At 37.0% G+C, this 27912-nt stretch overlaps 2 protein-coding genes across 4 annotated transcripts in view; both read left to right on the top strand.

Moving 5' to 3' along the window:
* arhgap39 (Rho GTPase activating protein 39) overlaps nt 1–8049 on the top strand; it is a 40212-nt gene extending 32163 nt beyond the window's left edge. Inside the window, exons 7-10 of the mRNA XM_026917447.3 lie at nt 1063–1262; nt 2095–2186; nt 3690–3859; nt 6397–8049. Of these exons, the coding sequence (XP_026773248.1) occupies nt 1063–1262; nt 2095–2186; nt 3690–3859; nt 6397–6591 (657 nt within the window). The 3' untranslated portion in view covers nt 6592–8049. The remainder of the gene's footprint in view (nt 1–1062; nt 1263–2094; nt 2187–3689; nt 3860–6396) is intronic.
* A 595-nt stretch (nt 8050–8644) lies between these two features.
* Nucleotides 8645–27051, top strand: LOC113529048 (GDP-L-fucose synthase). 3 transcript variants are annotated; one of them, XM_053231812.1, is made up of 10 exons: nt 8645–8728; nt 16787–16935; nt 17426–17540; nt 18974–19102; nt 19472–19545; nt 20321–20454; nt 24208–24339; nt 24541–24620; nt 25240–25339; nt 26590–27051. In XM_053231812.1, the coding sequence occupies exons 1-10, from the start codon at nt 8660–8662 to the stop codon at nt 26643–26645; spliced, it is 1038 nt and encodes a 345-aa protein (XP_053087787.1). In that variant the 5' UTR covers nt 8645–8659; the 3' UTR covers nt 26646–27051. The 3 variants fall into 3 exon arrangements, with proteins under 3 accessions (XP_053087787.1, XP_026773804.1, XP_026773805.1); XM_026918003.3 differs by lacking the exon at nt 8645–8728 and adding an exon at nt 9201–9331; XM_026918004.3 differs by lacking the exon at nt 8645–8728 and adding an exon at nt 11836–11953.
* Nucleotides 27052–27912: the final 861 nt, after the last annotated feature.

Below are 27912 nucleotides of genomic sequence, written 5' to 3' on the forward strand. Positions count from 1 at the left end.
ATTGTGTGCCTCTTACCTTATTTTTTGGTCTATCATTTTGGTTCATATAAACATATACACTATATGGCCAAAGGTATGGGGAGACCTGACCATGACACCCATTTGTACTTGATGAACATTCCATTCCAAAGGCATAGCATTAATATGGAGCTGGCCCCACCCTTGCTGTTATAATAAGCTCCACTCTTCTGGGAAGGCTTTCCACTAGATTTTGGAGCGTGACTGTGGGGATTTGTCCGTTCAGTCACAACACCATTAATGAGGTCAGGCAGTGATGTCCGGCGAGGAGGTCTGGGGCACAGTCGGCGTTCCAGTTCATCCCAAAGGTGTTCAGTGGGGTTGAGGTCAGGGCTCTTGAGTTCTTCCACTCCAGCCTTGGCAAACCATGTCATTGGGTAGGCTTTCACACATTTAGTTAGACAGGAAGGGAGACCTGTTGTGTGACAAGGCTGAAAAAGAACTCTGAAAAAGACTACTCCCCCATCTGAAGAATTTTCTGCAAATAAAATTCATCTACTGTGAAGATCGTGTGTCCAGATTTATCCTTCCCCTTCCCTTTTGCATTTGACTGAAGCATTATTCTCATGTAAAAGACAACAGTGTCCAATGGGCTTGAGGTCAGGGCTCTGTGCAGGCCACTCGAGTTCCTCCACTCCAACCTTGTCAAACCATGTCTTCATGCACAAGAGCATTGTCATGATGGAAGAAGTTTGGGCCCCTCAGTTCCAGTGAAGGGAAACTGTAATGCTACAGCATACAGAGACATCCTAGACAATCATGTGCTTCCAACTGTGGCAAGAGTTTGGGGAACAACACATATGGAGGTCATAGTCAGATGTCCAAATACCTTTGGACATACAGTGTATATGTACTGTGTATGTGGATTTTTATACATCCTTTACATGAATATGAGTAAATGTGTGTGTCTAGGCCTGAGTGTGTGTGAACAGTTTAATTGCCTGTATTAAATGCCTGAAATGTTTGTGTTCTCAGTAGGCTTTGGTAATGAGAAGTCCTCTATCTTTCTATCTATCTATCTATCTATCTATCTAACCAATGCAGGGTTTGAAAAAGCCTTGTCTCGAGGAAGTAGCTTATGCTCGGAATGCCATCTTTAGCCCCTCTATGTTTGGCTCTTCTCTGGAAGAAGTGATGGCAATGCAGAAAGAGCGCTACCCTGACAGACAGCTGCCATGGGTACAGACACGTCTGTCAGAGGAAGTATTAGGGTTAAACGGAGACCAAACTGAGGGTATCTTCAGGTGAGATGTAAAGATCATAAAACCATAATACATAATCTACAAAGTGGCACTAACTGGTCGTGGAATGAATGAATGAATGAATGAATGAATGAACAATCTGTACATTTCTATTGTACTATGAAGTGTTTTATGATTTAAGCTAGTTTTTTATTAACACAACATTACAAAACTAATCATCACTTGGCAGTGTGCTGGTTTTAATTTGATTCAAGTTTACTATCATTATCCAGTATTGGGCTAAAGACTTGGGTATGGAAAAAAATCTGTAAAGCAAAGATACATAATAAAAAATAAACACAGTAAAAAACATTCAATCAATCACATCAATATTTGGCATTGCCACCATATGCATTTAAATTCTCTTTGGTACACTGTTGTTCAGTTTTATAAGGAAATATCTTGGCAGGTTGTTCCAGTCATCTTGGAGAACATGTCAAAGTTATTCTGCAAGCCTGATTGTTAGCTTTTTTTCATTGGGCTATATACAGTACCTAATGAACCTATATACAGAAGTAATCAAGTTTTTATTTCAAAAGTTGCCTTTTAGTTTTTACTTTTTTTAAAGGCTCACTGCAGCATGTCATTTTCTAAATTTTTGGAAATTTTTAAATTGCTTGATTCTACTGACACTTTAATATAGAAGGAATAAAATATAGCTGCTGCATTGTTGGCTCCAGATCCACTGCACTGAAAGCAAGATAAAGCTTTCACTCAGGATGAATGAATGAATGAATGAATATAGCATTATACCTCTTACTACATAGACTACAAATTGTGTTATAAATGCTACAAAAAGTGTGTTACAAAGTGTTTGTGAATCTGTGGCTGACAGGGTGCCTGGAGATATAGACGAGGTAAATGCGCTGAAGTTGCAAGTGGACCAGTGGAAGGTGCCAACCGGCTTGGAGGACCCACACATTCCAGGTATATTCTGATATATTCTCAAATGTTAAGTAAGAAATCAACAGGTTTTCACTAAAACTAAAAAAATAATTAAAAATGATGCACCAAGTGAAACGGTAGTTATTCATTCTTTTTGTTATTATACAGTAGCATCCATCATATAAGGAAAATAACTGCCTGTCTATTTATCCACCAAATACAAAAACCTACTCTTATATATACAGATCATCCACAGAGTTTGGCACACACACACACACACATTTCTCTTTTGCACACACAATTCTCTTTCTAACACAAACACACACACAGAGACAGGCATAGACACTCTCTCTCTCTCACACACACACACACACACACACACAGACTTTTAGCTTTGGGCAATTGCAGTGCTCCATTTCCCACTGAATATAAATAGCCCAATCTCCAAGAGCATTATAGAAAGAGAAGAAACAAACCCCCTCTACCTCTAAAGAGCATGAAAAAGTAAGGCTTTGTGTTGAATCTTGAATTTTCTAGCCATGCTTAGCTAGAAAATTGTTTATTTAAATAGCTTGTTTATTTTAATGTACATACATAATATGTACAATGTATTTATAGTTATTTATTTATTATTTCTTTTTGAAGGTGAATGTAGTATACAGTAGCACGCCACAAAGAATTAATACCTGGTGTCATTATAAAAGATGTAACAATCATGCTGCAGGTGAAGGAGCTTCCTAATGTTGTCAGTGAACAAAGCAACAGAGTTGTAGCAAAAAATTTTAACAACTCCATCAATACAATTGGTTTGATAATATTCAGGTGGACAGTTCATGGAACCACAGCTAACAGGTGTGCTACACAAGATTTCACAGCACGCTCTCAGACTAACGATAAGAAAGGCAAGAAAGAAGCCAGCAGTCACTTAAAAAGAATTGCAGGATGACCTGAAACAGTTTGGTAATAATTCAGGTCATCGTGATTGGAGAAAGTAGGGTTGTGCGTCAGGACACCATACCCACATTGAAGCACGGAGGTGGGAGCATCATGATACGGAACTGCTTCTCTGCAAACTGTACTGGGTCATTACACATCACCAAAGGAAATGTGAATGGAGGAATGTATTAGAGGAGAATACAGCCAGAATAACTCAAGAAAAGGCTTGCATGGCATAGCCAATCTCCTGACTTGAAAATTATCTCATTGAAAATTCATTGAGGATTTTGAAATTGCAAGTCCATCAGAGTGACCCTCACAAGCTTGAAGAATTGACGACAATTAGCCAAGAGGAATGGACCAAAACGTAACCACAATGATGCAAATAGATAATTACTTCTTACTATAGATGTCTCAAAGCTGTAATTGCCAACAACAAAATACTAATGTTGGTAATTTGTGGTCTCCAGAGTTATCTAAATGCTTATTCCCCTCACTGTATGTATAGTAACATTATATTATATAGTATCACTTCTGACTTTTTGAATACAATGAACAAACTCAATTGTTAATAAAAGTTTCTCGTCCTGCCTCTATCTTTCTCATTAGCGTCATTGTTGAAGTTGTGGTACAGGGAGTTGGAGGATCCAGTAATTCCTCATGAGTACTATGAAGAATGCATCACTAACTATGACAGTCCTGAAGCTGCTGTCAGTGTCATCCATAACCTTCCTCACATCAACAAACTGGTGCTCTGCTACCTCATCCGTTTCTTACAGGTCAGTCTTTCCATCTCTGTGTTAATCAGAGCATCGGTTTACTTCAATTTAATTCAGAATAACTGTATTGCTGCTGTAAATAAAATCTGGATAGTACTAAAAGGATGTCATTTAATAAGGAAAATCTTTTTTGCCTACCATGCCTATGAATATAACTGACCTTATATATTTCTTTGTGCCAGAAATCTCAGAAGTATGCAATTACAAATGTAGAATATAAACTACATTGCCAGTAAAAGAAAAAGAATGACGGTATTCATTTCATTTTAGTGGACCTGAAGTTGACATGAGGAGACCATGCAAAACTCCATACTGACATCTTTAGGGACAATGTTTTTTTGTTTTTTTCATGCTTGTTCCCAAAGAAATTCTGACCAATCCCACCCATAAAGTTTATCTAATCCTTCAGATCGTCCCTGGACAGTTGCGCCATGCAATATTTCACAACGCGGTCTCAGACTAATGATACGCAAGGTAACAGAGAAGCCAAAAGTTACTCGAAAAGAGTTGCAGGACGACCTGAAAGCAGCAGGAACAACAGTTACACAGAGAACAATAAGCAGTGAACTGCACACATCTCCATTCCTACACCTCATGCAAAAGAAGCACAGAGCTCCAAGTCTATTAGACTACAAGTCTATTTAGCATTTAGACAAATCAGGACTCTTTTGGAACAAAAGACAAAACAAAATACTTTTTTTCCAGAAATTCAGCTTGTCATATTTGGAGAAAGAAGGGTTGCACATATGATCCGTAGAAACCATACCCACAGTGAAGTACAGAAATGGGAGAATATGGGGCTGATCTACCACTAGTTTCTTAGGAAAATTCATTAAAAGACCCCCCCAGTGTTCACTGATGTTATGATTTGTAATAGTAATTCAGCTGGTTCTGAAAGGCACAGAAAGTGAGGAATATGGAGCGAAATATTCGACTGTAAGGGTGACAAGAAGACTGTGTGAGTTTTTTTAGACTGTGAATTTATAGCTCAGTTTATCAGGTCTCAGGAACCAGTGAGGTTTGTAAAATGTTAGTTTACTCATGTAAATGAGCTGGCTAATTTCATGCTTAAGGAGACATCATTACAAGCAGACATCTTTAAAATAAAGTTTCTAAACCTGAACTTTATTTAATGCCATGAAACCTCTAAATCAATTCCTTGCAACTGTGTTCTCAGTACTGTCTTGAGAGAAATGTGCTGTGCACACCAGTCTCTTGTGTTTGTGAGATCAGAAAACACATCTGTGCTGCCGTAGGTACCACGATACAACAAGGCTTTGTCTTATATTCAAACCCTAAATACCACTGTGTGAAATATTTGAAGCCATCTTTTAGTAATGTGTCATGGAACAATTGCGCTTCCATTTAGAAGAAGAAGCCTTTATTTGTCACATATACAGTACAGCACAGTGAAATTCTTTTCTGCACATATCCCGGCTTGTTAGGAAGTTGAGGTCAGGGTCAGCCATGATACAGTGTCCCTGGAGCAGAGAGGGTTAAGGGCCATGATCAAGGGCTCAATGACTCAACAGCTTGGCAGTACTGGGGCTTGAACCCCTGACCTTCTGACCAGTAACCCAGAGCCACCACCACTGAGCCACCACTGCCCCGTTTTAACCAGTGTTTATATCCACACAAGCCGTGAGCCCTTCCTTAAAAACAGTTGGTGTGAAGAAACCATCTGTCCTTCTGCATTTTCTGTTATTTGTGTGTAAATGAAGCGTAAAATCGTACCATGCATATGATGCCATGAATGTAAACCAGGAAGGCTGAAAAAATCACCAAATTAAGACACCAATTAAGCACATATATGTGTTATGTGTGTGTGAAGAACCAGATTTAGTTAAATATCCATTTTTAACACTTAACTTGCTCAAGACGTTTTTACTCCTCTGGACTTTGGGACTGGTTTTAGAGGGATAGCCTGTGGACAGTTCTTCAAAGATGGTCTCCAGACTGTAATTCTTTCTAGAGATAACGTCTAGCCCCATGACACAAACTCCATAGAAATCCATCTAAATCTATTCATAAAGTAACATTCCTCTATTAATATAACAAGTTTATTGACACAACACTCAGCAGTATGAATGCTGTTAGGATAGCAGGAACATTCTCAAATTGCACTTATCAGTAGGTCTGATGACCTCTCCCAAGTTATGTTGTACTTACACTTTCTCACTTACATGATCTTCCTTTAATGCCTTACATTTAGGCCTGGTCTCTGAAGATGATATCAAAATAGCGTATATAAATCTTCAGCATACATAAATGAACTTTATACATACTATAAAGAGTTTACGCTGTTTCTGCACATACTCTTTGAATGTTCTGTAACTCAGTGAATACAAAATAATTAGTCTTGTGTACAGTACTGTACTGTAGACAGATAATTGCTAATCTGGTTACAATAACCTCCTTGTCACTATGTCTCTATCTGGCTGTGTATATCTGCATCGTTACTCTCAGTGCAGCAAGTCTGTTGGCCACAAGGGCCATGCCTAATAATAACTGCCTGTTTTCTCTGCTTTCTTGTACAGGTTTTTGCTCAGCCTGCCAATGTGGCTATCACTAAAATGGACGTGAGTAACTTGGCAATGGTGATGGCCCCCAACTGCCTGCGATGTCTGTCTGACGACCCGCGCATCATTTTTGAGAACACCCGCAAAGAGATGAGCTTTATCCGGGTGCTCATTCAGCACCTCGATACTAGCTTCATGGATGGAATTCTATAGTCCACATTATTTACACACACACACACACACTCACACATACATACATACACACATACATACATACATACATACATATGCTACAAATGCACACTTGTATGCCCTGACATATTCACCACACATACATAACAATTACACAAAAATTTAAAACCTAATTTGTGGACAAGGAAAACCCAGCCTGTATAGTCAGCTGTAGATCAGGAGGCATGAACCCTAATTACTGCACTGACACACACTCACAAAAGCACAAATTGAATCTGTTTTACATACAACCACTTATAGACACACTTAGAAGACAACGCATACATTCCATTTTAGCCCCTTTTATAATTTCTGAATGTGTTTGATTGGAGATGTGAATGTATAGCAGTGTCTTGTGTGTTTGTTTGTTGAATGTCGTGTGAAAATATGTGTGTTTTTTTTTATCTGACTGACCTATATAACTGTCTATAACAGTCTACTTGATTTTATATGATTAATTTATTTTTTTTGTATTTATTTTAACAGGTGTTTATAACTACTGCCTTTTGAAACAAATTGTCAGCCTCATGTCGAGTGTGAGTGTGTGTGTATTTACATGTATGAACAATATGTTCCACATAGTAGTTTTCTTTCATGGAAATTGTCACCACACACGTTTACATGATCATAACAATCACATATACTCATAGTTTACCCAGCCCCAGACCCCCCCGACAAACACACACACACACACACACACACACACACATACTGATTAGGCCTGGTGCTTTTAATAATGATATAACACACCGCCTTGCACTACATCCTCACTTCCCTTCAGGAGAAGCAAAGGAGAGTGAAATAGAAGGATGAAAGATGGAGGGAGAGGCAGAGGGATCAAGGCAGAAAAAATAAATATTAAAGTTTTTTTTTTTTGGTTTCTTCACTTATTGCACATGGAATGTCATGGAAATTAATGTTCACATTCATCTATATCATCATAAAATATATAAAAAAGATATTTAAAAAAATATAAAATCCATAAAAGAAGTAAACACAAAGTATCATATAAAGGAATAGTGAAACTAAAAAAAAATGCTTAGGTTTGCTTCTCACTTTAGTAAAATCGAAACTATTTTAATGGAGATTGAAATAAAGGAAGTCGATTTGAATCATGTCTAATTGAGAATGATCAGAGCTGAGAAAAAGATAAAACACTGGGCAGATCACTATGAAGAGCATACTCAGAGCAGCACACAAACAACACACAACCACACACACACGCACACACACACCTTACCTGGGACACAAACAGGGAAGAAATTTAGATCACTGCTGGAATGTTAGCCTGCTCATGGGTCTGTCTTGCGTTATTGCTTTCACTGTTCATGAAATCAGGCTGAAATCCCCTCTCCCTCCTTTTGGTCTGAGATCTAATGGTGACTCTGTAAGGTAGGGTAAAGTCTGTCTGAATGTTGTTTAATAAACAATTAAAAACTTTGGATGTGATTGATCCTTAACCTGCTCAAACACACACACACACATGGAAACATACTTAAAACATACAATCTTATATCATTTTATTACACTTTATACAGATTCAATCACTAACACTTTTTGGACAGTATTGGACATTATGTATTATTGGTCAGTATTATTAGATATTTTAACTTTTTTTTTTTTTTTTTTTTGGAATGTTTTTGGTCATGATAAGCCTTGAGTCTAATATTTTATGGCCCTCTAAACCTTGGTGTTTATGAATAATAGAGTAATGAATAATAGGCCAGTCATGGCAGTGTCTCTCCAGTCCACTAGAGGGCGGTGTCCCCCTGTACACTGTTACCTACAAATAATGTTGCCAGATTTGGGAACTTTAACTGAAAGACAGTCTGTGTGAAGCTTTTAGAATAGGTTTGTTTGACACTATATGGCCAAAAGTATGTGGATACCTGAAAATAACACTCGTATGTGCATGTTGAGCATCCCATTCCACATTTAGTCCCCTTTTTTGCTGTTATAATAAGCTCCACTCTTCTGGGAAGGCTTTGGAGCATGGCTGTGGGGATTTGTGTTCATTCAGCTACAAGAGCATTAGTGAGATCAGACACTGATGTTGGTGAGGAGGTCTGGGGTTCAGTCGGTGTTCCAGTTCATCCCAAAGGTGTTCAGTGGGGTTGAGGTCAGGGCTCTGTGCAGGACACTCGAGTTCTTCCACTCCAACCTTCACACACCATGTCTTCATGTCTCGCTTTGTGCACAGGGGCATCGTCATGCTGGAACAGGTTTGGGCCTCTTAGGGGCAGTCGTGGCCTAATGGATAGAGAGTCGGACTTACAATCTGAAGGTGAACCTGAAGGTTGTGGGTTTCGAGACTCAGGTCCGGCAGGGATTGTAGGTTCACTACTGTGTGTGTGTGTGCACTTGGATGGGTTAAATGCAGAGCACAAATTCCGAGTATGGGTCACCATACTTGGCCACACTTCACTTCACTTAGTTCCAGTGAAAACTCAGAGATCTTTGAGACCATTATGCATTTGCAATTTTGTGGCAACAGTTTATGGAAGGCTGTGATATTCAGGTGTCCAAAAACGTTTAGTTATATAGTGTATATGGGAAAACTTGTAAGGATTCAACCCTGTAATCTTCTTCTTATAGAGCAGTTTTGATACTTTAGGTAAGATGAGCTTACATGGTGAATTAGCCAGAATATGGCAACCCTGATCTCTGCGCATGCGCACAGTAGGACTGTCTCTCGTGCTCCTGCTGTGTGTTGATTACACCGGTAAGTCTATCATTTTATACTGGTACATAGATCCTTTATTTATCATCAGAAACAAAGCAGGTAGAGATGGTTCAGATGAACAGGAGAAAACACACTGTGTGTGACAGTCCACACACAGCTGGTTAAGTTAATATCCTGGATAAACATTGATGTAGCTAACAATGCCTCGTTGTTGTTGCATGCAGTGTGATTAGTAATGGAGTAGATATTTGACAACAGTGCAAACTCTGGAGTAACTCTGCTTCTCAGTCACTCAGTGTGCACACTTGATTTCAGACCAGGATCACACTTGAGGACTGCTTTAAATGTGTCCATGTCACTTTTACCCCTACTTCCGACTACTTTTCCTAATACCCAGCTTGTTCTCACCCTGCCATAACAAGGTGTCTTGCCCACTTCCTGAAGACTTTCCTACAGTACTGATGACGTGTACATGCAGATATTAGTGACGTAGGTGTTTAAAAAAAAAAGCAACACACCTTGTGTACACAGTGGTCGTGTCCCTGTTGGGTGTCTAATTTCATGTAACAGAGAACAGAAAAAAAAAACATGTTTTTGTTCATTCTGTCAATCCCTGGCTTAAAGTTAAGGTATATTTATATTAGATTGCTTGAATGTTCACTATAGGGGCAGGTGGGGTAGATCCAACCATACACTGTGTGGCCAAAAGTATGTGGACACCTTGTCATCGCGCTCATATGTGCATGTTGGACATCCTATTCCAGATTTATTCCCCTTCTGCTGTTATAATAAGCTCCACTCTTCTGGGAAGCTTTCCGCTAGATTTTGGAGCGTGGCTGTAGGGATTTGTGATCATTCAGCTACAAGAGCATTAGTGAGACCAGGTGCTGATGTTGGTGAGGAGGTCTGGGGTTCAGTCGGTGTTCCAGGTCATCCCAAAGGTGTTCAGTGGGGTTGAGGTCAGGGCTCTGTGCAGGACACTCGAGTTCTTCCACTCCAACCTTCACACACCATGTCTTCATGGAGCTCTCTTTGTGCACAGGGGCATTGTCATGCTGGAACAGGTTTTAAGCTGCTTAGTTCCAGTGAAGGGAAACTGTAAGTGAGTGCATCTAACATTGTGGCAACAGTTTGAGGAAGAACGGCATATAGGTGTGATAGTAAAGTGTCCACAAAGTTTTTGCCATATAGTCTATATACCAGCCATTCAACAAATGTTAATCTTCATTAAGTCTTAACCCCATATATTTTAAATTCAGTTAAAATACTAATTGCCTCTTTTGAGTGACCAATGATTTATCTATTTATTTTATTTTTTTTAAAAAAAGCCATTTGACAGATATAAGCTACCATCCTATTGATCTATGAACACTTTGTTTGAGGAGAGGGACAGTGAACAGGACAGTTTATACATTTTTCCTCTTCTGTGTTTGTCTCACACATTGAGACAGTGGTGACAAGTACCACATCTGCTCTACTGAACTTTTTAAAAAAAACAAAAAAACAATTTGAACGTAAGTTATCGGAATATGAATATGGCACATGTGGCATTGGCTTCTACAAATGGTGCGGTGCAGAACATCGTTTGCGATTCAGTCTGTATCCTTGATTATTTTATCAAAAGTAAAGTGTTAACCTGTTTAGCTGTACGTTTGGACCATGCAGTATCACCTACATGACAATAGATAAAATCGAGTGGTATTTAGTTTATTAGTCATACTGGACATGAGCGATAAAATGCAAGCCAGGTTTGATGGAACATAGGATTATAGACAGATTTAAATTTATGTCTGCTTAAGCACATACTTTAAACTAGAGCCCCAAGATACACGTCATAGGCTAGACATGCTTTCGAGTCATTTTAGATTTAATCTGCACACCTTTCCATATGAAATCGTGCCCATAGGAATGAAAGTTACATTTTACAGAAACATCAGGAATGGCTCATTTGATTTTATGTAGCTTATCAGACTGCTTTTATTCCGTACCTTTAATTTCTATTTGAAAATGTGCATATCTGTTGACAGGTGTGTTTACATCATATATTACCATTCAAATTGTAGTTCAACTATAGTGACTGTCTCTGAGCAACCTATGTAAGACCTGCAGTTTCAGTGTCAGCTGACTGTGTAAACTAATAAGTGGTGATGCTTCCAACCACTAAGCATGGAAAACCTTTTACGAATTCTTGAAAGAGTCTTAAACTAAAGTGGTCAGTGTTGTTTGTCCTGAAAAGGAGCACAAATTTATGAATATCATCTTGTGTCTCACAACTACAGCAGTCACCTGCTCCAGTCATTAAACTAAAATTACTTTCACTATTTTGGAGCTCTAAAATAATATACCATCCCTCAGGTATTTTGATGTGGTCTAATCTGGCCCCCTTTAAAAAAAAAAGGGAAAAAAGTTTGGACACCCCTAGCCTGCAACTGGTATGCCAAACAAAAGGGGAAATGTATACTGGGATTCCTTTGTTATTCCTGGTAATAAGGCATAGGACAGTATGGGCAGTAGGTGGCAGTAACACGCACACCTGCATGCAGTCATAACGCAGTCCCACGCAGGTAACACGCACATGGCCACACTGAGCCTCCGCCAGCCCACAGGTGTAACGTGGCACGTCAGTAGTTTAGTTGTGATTATCAGAGGATACGCCTAAAGGTAGGACTCCTTGTTATTAAGTGTACATGGGTTTTATTCAATGTTTAGAAAAATAAGATATAAAACAAGCTTTTTATAAAAGATCTTGAAAGGTGGAAGAAATGTTGTTTATTTAACTGGCCATTCGACAAAATTTTTAGGTTCATATTTACAAGATTGCAGGGTCTCAATTTTATTTTATATAAGCACTATTATTCTTATTATTCTTATTATTATTGTTATTAATATTATTATTATTATTAATATTAGTAGTAGTAGTAGTACTGTATAGTATAGTAATACCTGTAAAATGTGATTTAATGTATATGTTATGGCTAACATGTAAATCAATAACTTACAACTTTATACCTACATTACATTTTAGATTGGGTGATGCAAATCATAAATACAATAAATACATGGCAAACAGTTTTATTTTAAATCTAACCCCCCAATATGTTACAATACTAATTTATTATTACATTAAATTATTAAAACATTACAAGAAAGTAAATGTAAACTATTATACATATTTTTATTAACATGTGTTATCAAGCCTTAGAATGAATCAAATCCAGTAAAATATTTAAAAGATTTTCAAGTACTGCTTTCAGGAGGTTGGAGCGTGAAGGGTGACATGTTCATATGTATAAGTATTATAACTGACTTGGTCCTTCATTAACCTGATTAATCTGATGCTGATAATCACAGTTTCAAAAGACACAGCAAACAAGAAACTAATGGGGAAAAAAAACCTCAGTGTCATCTCTTGTACTAAAATGGCATGATGTCATGTCTCAAACACTTGTTGGAGCAGCTTTCCCAGACAAAACCAAATGTGAATGTGATCTGAAGCTTACACATTAGCATAAAAAAGGAAGTAAAAATGGCTTCAGCTATAAATACACACACACACACACACACACAATTTTTTTTATTGTTTTACACCATACACGGTTTGCTTTTACAAAGTATTTCAGGGAGATATTTTTAAATGCTAATCATCTTCACAGCTAGTGCTAGTCAGCTAGCTAAACCTGAGCTAATCTGACAGGATTTCTGTGGGGAAAATAACAACAAAATTAAAAAATAAGGGACAAAATTTTTAAAATGTTCTTACTTTTAATTGACTATGCTGCTTCTGCTGATTTACAATTGTATTATTTTAACAACTTCTATAATCATAGAAGAATACTGATCCGATATTGTATGGATTATTGAAAAAGGATAGGTTGACCTTTTAATGCTTTTACCCATTTTATGAATTGTAATATAGAAGAGACTGATAGGGTGGTTTATTTGACTTTTTAAATTGTAAATTTATATATTTATAGAATGTAAACTAGAATATTTATGAATTATAAAATAAATCTTAACCTTCATTCAAAAATCTCTGGAAATACCTGGAATATTAGCATGATTAGGCTAATAACTGATTAGATCTAGTTATGTAGCCTAATATAACAGTTAGCCTGATGTTAGCTTGATAGTACCCCTGTTACTAGTTAGCCAAAGAACCTAATTATGTTATGGCTCTTTTTTTCCCTGTCAGTTAATGATATTCAAGAACACTCTCCTCAATCATTCAGACATAAAAAGTAAAAAAAAAATTTAATAATTTAAAAAAAAAGCAGTGTACTATATGCACGTCAGGGGAAGTGTGAGGTAAAATGAATTCCATTTTGTTGCATTTTGTTTCCTGCTCTTGGTTACTCCAACTCACATTCACACCTGTATCACAGCAGGTATTTTTAAAAACCATGTGACTTGTCCAAACCCTGACTATGATATTGTACTCTATTTCTTGGGCAACTGGTTTGATCTGATTCTCCATTATGTTGTGAGGATAATACAAGTTGAATCGCATTCCTTATCAACAGAGGGGGAAAAAAGTAAATTGAAGCAGGCTTGCTAATAACCAAGCAGGCATAGCATCGTTAGTTAAGCTAATGCTGACTAGGCAAACAATTTATAAAGTTACTGCTAGATTATTGAACAGTCTTTTGCGATTTCTGTCTATAGAGAAATTTTAGATTGGGAAAAAAAATCATTAGGAGAATTTGCCTTTTTGCCACTGAACCTGGAGGTTATAGTTGGAGAAAAAACAACTCATCGTTTTTATAGCGTGTATATAATCTATACGTTTAGAGATTGTCCCCCACTATAACTTATACTACTTTATTTCTTCATTTTTTTTAGGTTCATCAAATATAGAGTAACTGTGCATTGATATTTGCAGAAAAATCTTATTTTTAAAGATAGTTTTCAGAGATTGTTTTTTACAGAACTCCAGAAAGGCCATGAGTTATTTATATTTTCAGTGTTGTTATCTTGATATCACAACTTTTTTTCTCATGATCTTGAGATAACAAAAGTCGTTTTCTTGAGATAGCGAAAGTTATAACAAAAGTCTCCATGTAATTATTGCAGAATCGCTATAACACCAATTTATGACAGTGTGACACTGGCCACAACGATGCAATACTAGTGTGCTACTGCTAAAAATGGAAGATAACTTATAATGAGATCACAAGAAAAATAATTTGTGATCTTGAGATAATAGTAAAGTAAAAAGAAACTAACGGTCTTTCTGGACTTCTGTAGTGTTTGCTTCTTTGCACTTCAAAAATCAAAATAATTTTTAATTTGGCCACAGGTGCCCAAACTTTTGCAAACAACTGTATATGTACATTTGTAATTTTTTTGAAAAATTTTGAATGTCAATTTTTTTAAACATATCTTTGTTTCTGCTTATATAAATATATGCATTTTTTTTTAAAATAATTATAAGTACAAAGTCAAAAGACATTATGTGTATAAATCTGAAGTGGATATATGCTCTGGAAGTGTATTGGATAACGAAAATGTCCGAATACTTGTTTCCCCTCACTGCATATAAACAACGAGTCAGATTGGCTGTGATTGGTCAGTTTGTGTATTTTGCCATAATAATTATTTGTCACAATAGTTTTAATGTTGGCTACCCTATACTAAGAGTTGTACAAAGTAATTGAAGTTATTATTTTTATGATTGTTATTATAAATTAACACTTAGTTATTGAAATTAAGCCAAATTTACTAGCTTTAGGATCATCTACCTTATATCTGTACACGTATGCATAAATATACGAAAGATTTAGTTAATGCCTGTGGCCAGAAACAGGTCATTCAATAATGGGATTAATCTGAGACTAATTCAGATTCCTACAAATTTGTACACATCTTTGTAAATCTGGGGTTTAAATAGTGTGATAGTGTAAAACATTATCTGGATACTGCTTCATGTAAGTACTATATTCAACATGTTTATATTCATCATGACTCGCGGAGGAAAAAGTGTCATGTAAATCAACCATTGCATTCTGAAAGGTTTTTCTGTGTGAAAGATATTTATTCCTTTAAAAGTACTAGCCTACATAATAAAAAAATTGGGAAAAACCCTGACTTTTGTTGTCGAATTAGCCTGTCAATGGAGTCTTCTTCAATTTACAGAGAATCCAGTTGCTCAAGCAAGATTTTCTTTATTAAGCTCAATATCACATGCTTAGAACATATTCCCCAGAGCGCATCTCATTGTGGGTCAGGTTACAAGAGGATTTATACCATCAGAGTTACTTAGAGATTTGCTTAGAGAAGAAAGATCTGACATACGGAGCGTAAAGCTACCGCTAGAACAAACACCGGCAACGTCTTTGAGAACCAACCTTTTGTGCTTACAAGCCAGAATGCATTCATAACACACATTTTTATGTAACTGTTCATTATATGTGTACACGCATAAAAGCAAAATTAATATTTACCTCACCACACTGTTTTCTTTTAAAATGTAAAAAACGTGGTGATTAACAACTGAAGCCTTTGAATAAGCTACAGAGGTACAATACTTGTGTACCTGTATATATTACATCCCTGGTGTTCAGTTTTTTCCATTTCCTTGCACGTTGCAGTTCTATATCTTTCACGTGAAAATCCTGGAATCTCACAATGATGGAGTTGGTTCTGGAGCCAGCGACCGATAGGACCTTTTTCTGCATATATCCAAGCCCTCTGATAAATGAAGTGACGTACCGATATGAATTTAACCATATTGTCTTTTTCTTTACCTTCAGCCACCCTATAAATTCGGATATTATTCTTCCTTGCTCTTGACTCTTTATCCTCACATTTAACAGAGAGCCTGGTTTCTTTTTGGAGTAGAGACAGGATTGCTCTGTCGTGGTGCATAGTCTTATCGTCTGCTTTGCCAACTCTCTGTTCAAGCAGATGTTTGCTGCTTCAGAGCCATTACTCTTTCCAAAACCTCTTTCATGTTTGATTCCAGTCTTGCAAAAGTTGTTTGGGTATCGACACATGCATGTCTTTAACATGTTCTTCTCTACGTTTAATATACTTCATCAAGCACTGATTGTTCTTTTTCGTTAGATGCTGTTAGCTTTTTAGCTTTTTGGTGTGTAGCAAACATACGTGTTCTTTTTTTTTTTTTTTTTTTTTTTTTTGCTTAATTTACCTCTTCGTTCTTCCTCTGCATTGTTAGCTTGTGGACAAAATGTACCTTGTTTGCCTTTGGAATTATTTGTTATTTGACTAGTTTTTTTCCCCAACCCCATTGTTCACGCTGTTTCTTTACTCATGACGCCACTGCAAGTCCTCTTGTGTGCATATTAGACATAATTGTGGAATATGGTGATTAGTGACTATTTCAACTAGAATGCTGCTCAATAAATTCCAGTTATTCTGGCTTGGACATTGTGGTTAAGGTTCACTTTGTCAAAGACTGTTGTGTACTATGTTACGCTGCCTTTAACTCTTTTGATTAAGTCCAGACAATCAGTTTTCATTTCTTTTTTATGTCAGATGGAGGGAGACTCTGGGAAGATGCGTGTGATGGTGACAGGTGGCAGTGGTCTGGTGGGCAGAGCCATAGAACAAGTGTTGAAAGAAGAAGGAGGAGCAAGAGAAGGAGAAGAATGGATCTTCCTTTCGTCCAAAGATGCCAACCTAATGTAAACACCTGTTTTTTTGTTTTTTTTTTATTCCAAACACATTCATATTCGTAAGAGGACATAAAAATGTGGCATTTGGAAATGGCCCATGGAACATTTTTGTATGTTAAGTCACATACACTGTAGTCGGTGTTACTTTCCAGTTCCTTTTAGTTCACTTAAAGCAGAACAGTACAAAGGGAGGTTCCTTAGGGCAGAACACTGAGTACACAGCAAGAATGTATTTGCATTTGTTTGAATCTTTTATGAGGGCCTGCACAAGTTGTTCCTGATGAGTCAATTAGCCTAAATCTCTGTAAACACTCTATGTAAACTAGAACTCAGTGTCACACCAACACACCCATTTGTATGTGTGAAACCACAAGGAAAAATTCCAGGAGCAAAAAAAATATCTGGTTTTAGTAAAGTATACATGTCTTTAAATACCTTAAGGAATTTACCATAATCTTGTTCAGTACTTGGGCAAAAAACAGTTCTCTTCCTGGTTTAGGGATATAGCTGAGACAAAAGCTGTGTTCCAGAAACACCGCCCAACACACGTCATTCATCTGGCAGCCATGGTGGGTGGTCTCTTTAAAAACATGAGGGAGAACCTTAGCTTTTGGGTAAGACACACACACACACACACACACACACACATTTCTCCTACTATCCTTATTTACATTAACTTAATTATTAATCCAGCTAATTAATGCTATGCCTACACCTAAACCCCTAAACCTAACCTTAACCTCAGAAAAACTTTTGGCTCTTTAAGGGATCGTTTCTCAGACAAGGTTTAAATTAAGACATAATCCAGAATACACAAATCCATCAAGGTCTTAACACTGGCTGTTCTGAAACACACCTTAACTTAAGATTAGGTATTTTAAGATTAGGTGTCTTAATTTAAGAATATTCTCTTAAGATAATATTCATGGTTTGAAATGTAACTCTTCCAAATACCAAGCATGTGTTCTATTAGACCTCTAGTGCAAATATGAGTCTGGTTGTAGCAAGGATGCTCAGGTGATACTGGTTGTAAATATAGTGTGAACAAAATGTTCTTCTGAGCATACACACTGTCACCAAGAACAATCCCATCATGAGCTCCTCTTTCAAACTGCATGCAGAGATGAATTTAGGAAAATCCTTGAAATTCAATGTGCCACTATGTTTAAAAACTCCAGCTCTCTATAGCATACAAATGGATGCAATAATAATGAAAAACCAGTTCTTTCAATTCCAGTACTCCTCAGACTCTGGTGTAGAAAGAGACTGGATGGAAATATGATATGTGTCTATAAACTCTCTCAGTCCTAGTAAATTTCCATAGTCAAAGAATTGCCTTCATTTCACAATTTGCCTTGCAGATTCTATCCATTCTGTTTGCAACCATTTCAGGATGAAATATGCCACATGCCAAAAACCTTAATGTTATGCGCACTTGGAGACAAAGGGGTATAGGCATTCCTCTTTCCATGACTGATGAAGACTTGTCCTCCAAAAATGAAATGAATGCAAGCTCAAAAACGAATGGCCTCTAAATCATGTAACAGGTTACTCATCTTGCTGATGAGAATTCGTCTGGCAGGTGGAAGACTGAAAAAACCACAACAAATTCCTTGTGTGTCTGCGCACACACTTAGCAAATAAAGCTAATTCTGATTCTGAACCAGTTGGTCTTCTTTAATGTAGTCCAAATCATTCATGTGTCTCCCTTGACAAAAAAAATGGTAAACCGAAATAAAACCTGCCTCCCCAGAGATTTACTTTAAACACTTATTCGCATCGGGAGTAACAATAATCTTTGACTTAGACATCAGGTTATATATGACTAAACCTAATCCCTGTTTGGGAAAACACCCCACAACTTTTGTCATGGGGACCAGTCGATATCAAATCCATCACATACACACACACACACACACACACACACACACACACACAAAAACACACACATATTTTACTATCATTGGTAGCTTTTTCCATTATAAATAGCTTTAAACATGGTGAAGGCTTAAAATTCTATATGTTCACTGAATGTTTTGTCTTTCAGAGAAACAACATCTACATCAATGACAATGTGCTGCAGACAGCTCACGAGTTTGGGGTGGAAAAAGTTGTGTCTTGCCTGTCCACCTGCATCTTCCCAGACAAAACCACTTACCCCATTGACGAGACTATGGTTTGTATACTTGATCTTTTTTTCAGTACCTTCTTTCTGTGAGAGGAGATTGCACTTTTTTTTTTAAAGTACAGGTCAGCATTCTCTAAACAGAAATCTGAATGTAAATGACTAGATTTGAGCTTTGATTCAGGGTCTGCTAAATACTTTTTTCTTTCCCTTGGTAAATTTTGAATCATCTTACTGCTGAATAAATGTTTTCTGGTCTCCTGGAAGTGTGTGGTTTTATAAGGATTTTATTTAAAATTACTTCGATTACCATTTCAGAGAGTGAATTGTCTTCATGGTTGCATGTGTTGCTTTGAGATTAGCGACTCTAGTATGCATGAATGCATTAATTGAACTGAATCTTATTTGTCTCTCCATCAGATTCACAATGGTCCTCCTCATGAATCTAACTTTGGTTATTCTTATGCTAAACGAATGATTGATGTCCACAACAGGTGAGTAAATAATTAGATGTTGCTGTTGTAGCTGTGTGCATCATAGAAAAGAACGTAAAATCTGTATCTTGTGTTAGAATGTTTTATGGCGCATGAGTCACATGTACTCAGTTGAATTGAGGACTGGGCTTCGACTGGGCCATTCCAACATTTTCAGTAGGCTTGCTTAGGGTCGTTGTCTTGTTGGAAGATGAAGCTCCACCACAGTCTCATTTCTCCTGCAGCCTGGAACATCTTTCCTTCTCTGATTGCCTTGTATTTGGCTTTATCCATGTTTCCCTCAAGCCTGCCCAGGTTCCTAGTCCCTGCTGATGAATAGCATTCCCACAACATGATGCTCCCACCACCATGCTTCACAAGGGGGATGTTATTCTCAGGGTGATGAGTAGTGTTGGGTTTTTGCTGCCTAACATAGTGCTTTGTGGTGAGGCCAAAAAGTTCAATGTTGGTCTCAACAGACCAGATTTTCCATGTTTGTTGAGTCTAACACAGTACTTTTGTTTCATTAAAGGCTTTCTTCTTGCTACTCTAATAGTAAAAACTTCTTGTTAACTGGGCTAATAGTTATGCAAAGCTGATCATGCCTATGTAGCCACTATTCAGAGAAAAATCAGACACTGTGAACAGATAACAGACAGATCACATTACAGGACATATTGTGTTCCAGTACACTGCTTTTTTACTACTGTAATTTTTTTTTTTTTTTTTAAACCATTGCATGTTATACATAGCTAAATGTTAATAGATAATCATATTTCCTGTGTGTTTTGTGCAGGGCATATTATAAACAGTATGGTCGACGGTACACTGCTGTTATCCCCACAAACGTGTTTGGTCCCCATGACAACTTCAACATAGAGGATGGCCATGTTCTCCCAGGACTTATACACAAGACCTACATAGCACAGAGTAAGAAATTCTAATATGCAGTGCGTACATATTCTATCTCTCTGCACGTTTGAATTCAGAATGAGATGCAAGTCTAGGCTGAAGAACGTTCAAAAAGTTTAAAACAGGCTCCTAGTTCTTTGAATCAGCCTGTGTGACAGCGTGTTCCCTGTATCAGGTATCAGCTATTCTCACTCACTATTGTTTGACCAGTTCTGTAAGGAACAGTATGTATATTTATTTAATTCGTACAATAGCAGGCTGTGGTAGATACATTTTCCTAGTGTGTGAACGACGGCTTGTCTGCGTTTTGGATTACTGATTTAATGGCGCATGAGCCTAAATCCTGAGCAAACAGAACTTTTGAAAAATTTAGCATATCCTCCTTAAGTTAAAGGGAAACCAGTAATGGCTGGTTACATAATTATTCATAAATAATTAACATAATTATTCATAATTAATGTTTCTCTTTCCAGTTGCTGGGCTGGTTTGCCCTGGTGTTTATTACTTAAAACTTGGTAAACAATGACCCAACCAGACTCCTCAGAAGACTCAGGACACATGATAAGAAAGGAATATAACATGTTTAACGTTTATATTAATATTTAACTGGTTCATTTTATTCCTTACATTATAGCTGCTATAAACCGATGCTATAAACTGATGCTCCTTCACCAGCTGCTCTTTTTTCCCAGAGAAAAAAGAAAGCACAAAGTCCTCTGTCCTGAAGAAATAAACATCTTTATTTTACAGGTTTCACAGAAACACACATTACACAATAGGATTCATTCCAATTTATTTATTTATTTTTTATAAACTTAATCCCTTAAAGAACCACTCCATTCCTTTAGAAAACAAAAATCAGCCCACCTTGATCACAGTCATTTTCATACTATTATATTACTATTACTATTATATTATTGAGGCAATGAGAACAATGCGAGGAAAACGAAATGGAGAACAGAATAAAGTCAGGTGAAATGTGTAGCATTATCCGTTAGGCAGCTCTTTAAGGCTTGGAAGGATTGCAATTTAAAATTTTTCACAGATCCCATCAAGATCAATTGAAATTTTGATAACTTTAAAAAAAAATTACATCTTCCAACCAGGCTGCTGCAGACGGTGGAATGGCAGATCTCGAAATCAGCAATTCTTCTATGGGCTATAAGTGACATAAAGGCATTAACAGAAGACTGATTAGTGTTTAAAATTAAAGATTTGTTTAATATATCAAATACTGCAATTTGAGGGCATGGCATTAAGGAAATACCAAGTACCAGGCTATAGCAGTTTGAAGAGTGGGAAAAGTAGGAAAATGTGTTTTGTAACGAAGTAACGGGCTTGAAGATATCTAAAGAAATTACTATATGGAAGAGCATATTTTATATGCAAATGATTAAAACTGTCAAATGCATTGTCAGTAAATAAATCTTTAATGTGAATAAGACCATTTAAGCTCCAGCGCTTGAAAGTGGGGTCCAGTATGGAAGGGTAAAATAAGTCATTGTGCAAAATAGGCCCTAAAGATGAAGCGAAGGTGAATCTGTAATGATGGCAGAACTGAGTAAAAACCTTGAAGGTGTTCAGCACAACAGGACTAGGTGTAAACTGAGAGAATTTCATAGACATGGTGGAATAGACTAGAGCTGAAAGACGCGAAGAGTGACGAGACTGTGTTTCAAATAAACACACTTGTATTAGATCGATGAAGCCAATATATTTTCTGGATATTAGCTGCCCAATAATAATGAGTAAAATTTGGGTAGCCCAATCCACTGAAGTTATATATATATATGTGTGTGTGTGTGTGTGTGTGTGTGTGTGTGTATATATATATATAAACCCTTTGTACCTTATATTCCCCAAATAAAACACTTCACTAGTCTGAAAAAATGACTTGGATAAGAATACTGGCAGAGACTGGAACAAGAAAAGAATGCGTGATGTTGCATACCCTCTCTCCTAATAACTTTAAATGATGCTGTTGTTTTGAGTGCAATGGACAGAGGTTCGATAGCAGTTGCCAAAAGAATCAGGGACAGCAGGCATCCTTGGCAGGTATGATTAGTCTAAGCACATGCATCGAGTGAATGGTACAGCAGTTTAGCCCGAGGTTTTGCCAAATCCATATTTTTAAAGGACACTGAAGAGAAACAGTCATTCTCCTCAATCAGATGCCAAAGAAATGACTACTCCTGGGCAGCCATTTGTTTTTAATGTGTTTTTTAGTATTAGTCTTAGATTATGTAACGCATCCACCATAAATGAGATGTTACAATAGAAACAATCATATATTAGAACGAGCGCATTAATGTAAACCTGTGAAATGAATTATAGCCATAACTATTGTCAGAGCAGTCCTATTATAGGAAATTAATCAACAACTTCCAATCAGACCAATGAGATTTGAGTATACAAGAAGTTCTGTGTCATTGTTTTGATTGTTCTGTAGTAAATCAGCAAGCCACAGGACATGGAATTTTTTTTTTTTTTTTTTTTTTTAAATAACTGGAGCTCTGGTTATTAAGTCTCATCTCTTGTTGTGAAATATTTTGAAAGACGACCACACCTAGAAACTACCGAGTTCCTGGGCCGGATGTAATCCCGGAATATAGTATTTTCCTTTACAAAACATGGCATAGACATGTGCTTTGCAGTGTATTGTATATGCAAACGATTTAAAGTTATTCTTAGTAATAGCATGACCCTGTGAATTGGGTAGTTTTTTGGGTTTTTTTGTAGAGTTTTGATCACAAAATTTGATTGCGTTTGATTAAATGTGTAAAGCAGATTTAAAGATTACATCATACATTTTTTCAACAGTTTAGCATTATTACTTCATGTAATACTATTCCAATAGAAATAAGAAAATGTATTCTCGCTGCGAGAGCACATGAAGCCTGGTAACTGGAAGAAACCAATGTAACTATACACTCACTGTCCTCTTTATTAGGAACACCTGTACACCTGGACGTTCATGCAGTTATCTAATCAGCCAATCATGTGGCAGCAGTGCAGTGCATAAAATCATGCCGATACAGGTCAAGAGCTTCAGTTAATGTTGATGTCAAACATCAGAATGAAGAAAAAGTGTGATCTCTGTGACTTTGATCGTGGCATGCTTGTTGGTGCCAGATGAGCTGCTGCTCTCCTGGGATTTTCACACACAACAGTCTCTAGAGTTTACACAGAATGGTGCGAAAAACAAAAAACATTGAGTGAGAGACAGTTCTGTAGGTAGAAACACCTTGTTGATAAGAGAGGTCAGAGGAAAATGGCTAGATTGGTTCGACCTGCCAGGAAGGATATAACTCTGTAAGAAGCTCTTCACCTGCACTGCTGAAACTGTTGAAAAAATGTATGATGTAATCTTTAAATCTTCTTTACACATTCAAATCAAATGTGATTAAAAAAAAAAAAAATGTTCCTAATAAAGTCGATGGTAATTGTATATTACTTAAAGTCTGTTCAAAGTCTGTTTCATGAAGGTTACCTTTTTTTAAAATAAATTTCATAAAATCCTGATATAAAATATAATATATTTATATATATATATATATATATATATATATATATATATATATATATATATATATATATATATATATATATATATATATATATATATTATATATGATATAATCTGTAAAAGCCTTATATAACTATTTTAACTAATCTCTACATAGAAATATTTATGCAGAGCCTTCGAGGATTAATAAAGTTTATCTTATCTTATCTCTTATCTTATATTTAGCTGTATGTTTTGTGTTGTAGAGGAGGGGACACCCCTGCAGGTCTGGGGTTCTGGCCGTCCACGACGACAGTTTATTTATTCACTCGATTTGGCGCGACTCTTTCTTTGGGTGCTCAGAGAATATAATGAGGTGGAGCCAATCATACTGTCAGGTAAACACATTATACACACATATTTAATCACCCCAGAGATGTAACATAAGTGTCAATGTTTCCAATATATTATTTGTCTACAAAATGATAGATGGTGCCATGAGATTATGAATCTGTAATTGATTTCTCTCTCTCTCTCTCTCGCTCTCTCTCTCTCTCTCTCTCTCTCTCTCTCTCTCTGTTTCACACATACACATCCAGTTGGAGAGGAGGATGAAGTGTCCATCAAGGAAGCTGCAGATGCAGTTGTTGAAGCTTTGAAATTCAAAGGGGAAGTGGTTGTATCCTATTACTCATTCTCACTCACACGTGACATGATGTCTGGTAATTTTAGGGTCCTTGTTTATTACCTGTACAAACACACGAATCTGTGCACAGAGTTGACCGTGTGTGTACAAAGCACCTAGCAGTGAAAAACAAGCCTGCATGTGTATGTGTTGTCTCAGGAAATTTTTACCTAGGGGCTTGTTAAATCATAGAGCTGGACTGCTAATGTATTGAATCACCTATAAAAGTAATTAGTGTTAAATTCAAAGTTTGGGTTTGTTTGTACAGAAAAGCCAATAATAGTTATCTGTGAGCTCATGTATGAGGAAGAGGGCAGATAGTGCGATAGATTGTGTTACGCCACCCTGTGACACTACACGAGTTCGAGTTCACCCACCCCAGCCAGGTGAAGGCTAACATATTCATCCCCTGAGACATGTGAACCCAGCCAGCCACATCTTTTCAACTGATACTCATGCTTCTTCACTAGTATCTCCAAGATCCAGGTACAGAAGAACATGTTCAGGCACAAAAAGCTCATTTGACCTTAATCTCTGTGTAATGACCGTACTGAATGCTGATCTGAGGTCAGCATCCACCTATTTCATGTTAGCCTTGACTTTTTATGTTCAGTATGATACAAGTAAAGCTGATGGACAGTTCAAGAAAACAGCCAGCAACGCTAAACTCCGCAAGTACCTTCCTGACTTCACCTTCACTCCTTTCCACAAAGGTAAAAACCACAGACAAACTAGTGTATGTATTAGGGGTGTAACACAGCACCATTATCTGTATCTGTATCAGTGTTTTGTATCTGTAACAACAAATAGCTATTTGCAGAACGTAACTTGATTCAGCTGCTGAACTTATACAGTTCCTCAACCTCAGCTACTTCACTCGAGTTAATACCGGGTCTCAACCAGATGCCCTGTAGAGCTTTCCGTCAGGTTTTCTATCTAATGTGACTGAGTTAGCTATGAGGGAACTGACTGTTTGTTATGGAACTGTTATTCATAGTTGATAACGATAGCCAGCTAATAATATTTTATTATATATACTTATAGTTTTGGGTTTGTTATATGACAGAAAGATCACGGATACGTTATCAGAATCTAATACATAGCTGGGACGCAGATTTTCTTTTAATAACGCTGGAGAGCATTTATTTAAGAATGATGAAAAACATACACAAAAAACATACAAATTAATATTTCTTTTAAGTAATGAAATGATTATTTTGTGGACACCCAAGCAGAGATATGAAGCAGAGGCTCTTCCAGGCCAGTTTTTACAGAGTAGTGCATCTCCTATTCTTTATTATGTTAATGAGCCCGCATGGCATTAAAGTACAAATCTCCTGCTCGTGCAGTCTTTCTAAAAATAACATCAGTACACCTGTTAATATCTGTTTAGAACATATTATCTGCTCAATCCAAATGGATTTGTATTTACAGCTAAGAGGTAGAAATGGCAGCACTGTCAGCATGGTGTGTGAATTCTGACTCTGACATTTCCACATCAGGTCAGGCAGTTGTCAGGAGTGCTTTGTTTGTCTAGCGAGCTTCATGCTCGGGCATGCATCGAAGTAAAAACCTCCCGTTCCATTCTTTCAGCTTTTGTTGCATCCTGCAGGATCCAGGCTGCCTTAAAAAAAAACAACAGCAAATAGTCTGTCTTGTATTCATATCTGTATTTGTATTCATAGAGGATGCATTATCACTTCAGTCCAAATGATGAATTTGTGTTTGGTTACATCCCTAGTATGTGTTTATATCAGCATATACCAGAAGCACAGCTAAACATCACTAACTAAACACACACACACACACAACTCATAGAGTACGTACATACTGTCCGTAGTCACTGTAGTAGCCACTGCTTCATGTTGACATTCATTGCATGCACGGTGCATACACATACCTCATAGCACATGTGGATAAGTGTGGTGAAGTGGATTTTACAGCTGCTACTCTCTTTCCTCAGCCATCAAGGAGACCTGTGATTGGTTTGTGGCCAATTATGACATCGCTCGCAAATGAGGATCACTGGAGAATGCCACCTTTCTTGCTGCACCACTATAGGATTTGTAGCACAAATGTTAGACCCATTGCACTATTGTACTCGAGGGTACTTTTAGTGAAGAATTGAAAAAGCAGCACATTATTTTTATTATTATTATTATTTGAGAAAATATCCACTACATTAAAAAAAAGGCTTAAAGGATGGCCTAATGTGATAAATATGGAATAAAACATGGGCATGATGTTACTGGAAATTTATCAAAACAGGGTGATGTGATGGATCCTGACTCAAGTGTAGTTATAGTTAACACCCCAAAGTTGATTCTTTTCTCAACAGCACATTCCAAAGCTTTTCATTCCTCTTCTACCACAGCAATGCCAACATTAACAGCTTGTATTTATTAAAGAATGACTTGGCATATGACTGATAGTAACCTTTTTTTTGTCATGGAATGTCTATGAAACAAGTTTGTTCCTGTTATAACACCTAGGAACTTTTCCTCATTAGCTTCCGTTCCTGAAGACTCTTCCGTGACTGAAAACGTAAAGAAACAGCTTTAACACTGTTAAAAAGCACTGGCACTGGAGACTCCTTCCAACAATGCTAAATAAACATCTCTACACAGAAATATCCACCATATAAGCCCCTGTTTCAGTTGTTACTATAGAAATAATAACATAAAACATTTCAGATAAACGTGGGATTTGCCGAGCCGTACTGTTTTAAACCATTAATCATCGGCTGACCAATCAGATTCAAGAATTCGACATCACTGTGGTATAAACGTCAGTAAGTTTACTAATTCTTATCTGCAGTGCTTTCCTATACTCCCTCATTTTGGTGAACACATAGACCTTTTTGGACACAGATTTAATCAGGTATGGTTGTATTTTCCCAACGTTAACCCTTTGCCTTTTTGTGATAGTGTAATTTGCCATAAGTTAAAGAATAACATAATTCTGAATGTTTCTGAATCTTACAATGGCGAAGGCTTGGCTCATGAATAATCATATAGTTGATTATTTTTTTAAATGAATGTCACTTTCGGCTACTTCACTGTGATTTCATACACACTTGTCTCAGTATGAAAGAAGTAGGATTGACTATGTTAGTGAGGTAGGGCGATCTCCTAAAATTGGTTTTCATAGTCTGCCTTTAAATTTGTTCATCTTGCAGAGAACTGCCCCAGCTGACAAGCCTTTGCCTTAGTAGTACTCCTTTAATGGGGCAAATGCCTAATTTCTCTTTTTTACACATTTAAAAGCAAATTAATTTCTGATTCAA

The sequence above is a fragment of the Pangasianodon hypophthalmus genome, chromosome 30 (genome assembly GCF_027358585.1).
Source record: "Pangasianodon hypophthalmus isolate fPanHyp1 chromosome 30, fPanHyp1.pri, whole genome shotgun sequence".
Taxonomy (NCBI): domain Eukaryota; kingdom Metazoa; phylum Chordata; class Actinopteri; order Siluriformes; family Pangasiidae; genus Pangasianodon; species Pangasianodon hypophthalmus.

What these genes read in the sequence shown, in the direction of transcription:
- LOC113529048 (XM_053231812.1), top strand. Translation starts at nt 8,660, where the DNA reads ATGTTGGTGAGGAGGTCTGGGGTTCAGTCGGTGTTCCAGTTCATCCCA. An exon ending in TCCAAAGATGCCAACCTAAT is followed by an intron (nt 16,936 to 17,425) that starts GTAAACACCTGT and finishes TTCCTGGTTTAG; the next exon opens with GGATATAGCTGAGACAAAAG. An exon ending in CAAGACCTACATAGCACAGA is followed by an intron (nt 20,455 to 24,207) that starts GTAAGAAATTCT and finishes TTTGTGTTGTAG; the next exon opens with AGGAGGGGACACCCCTGCAG.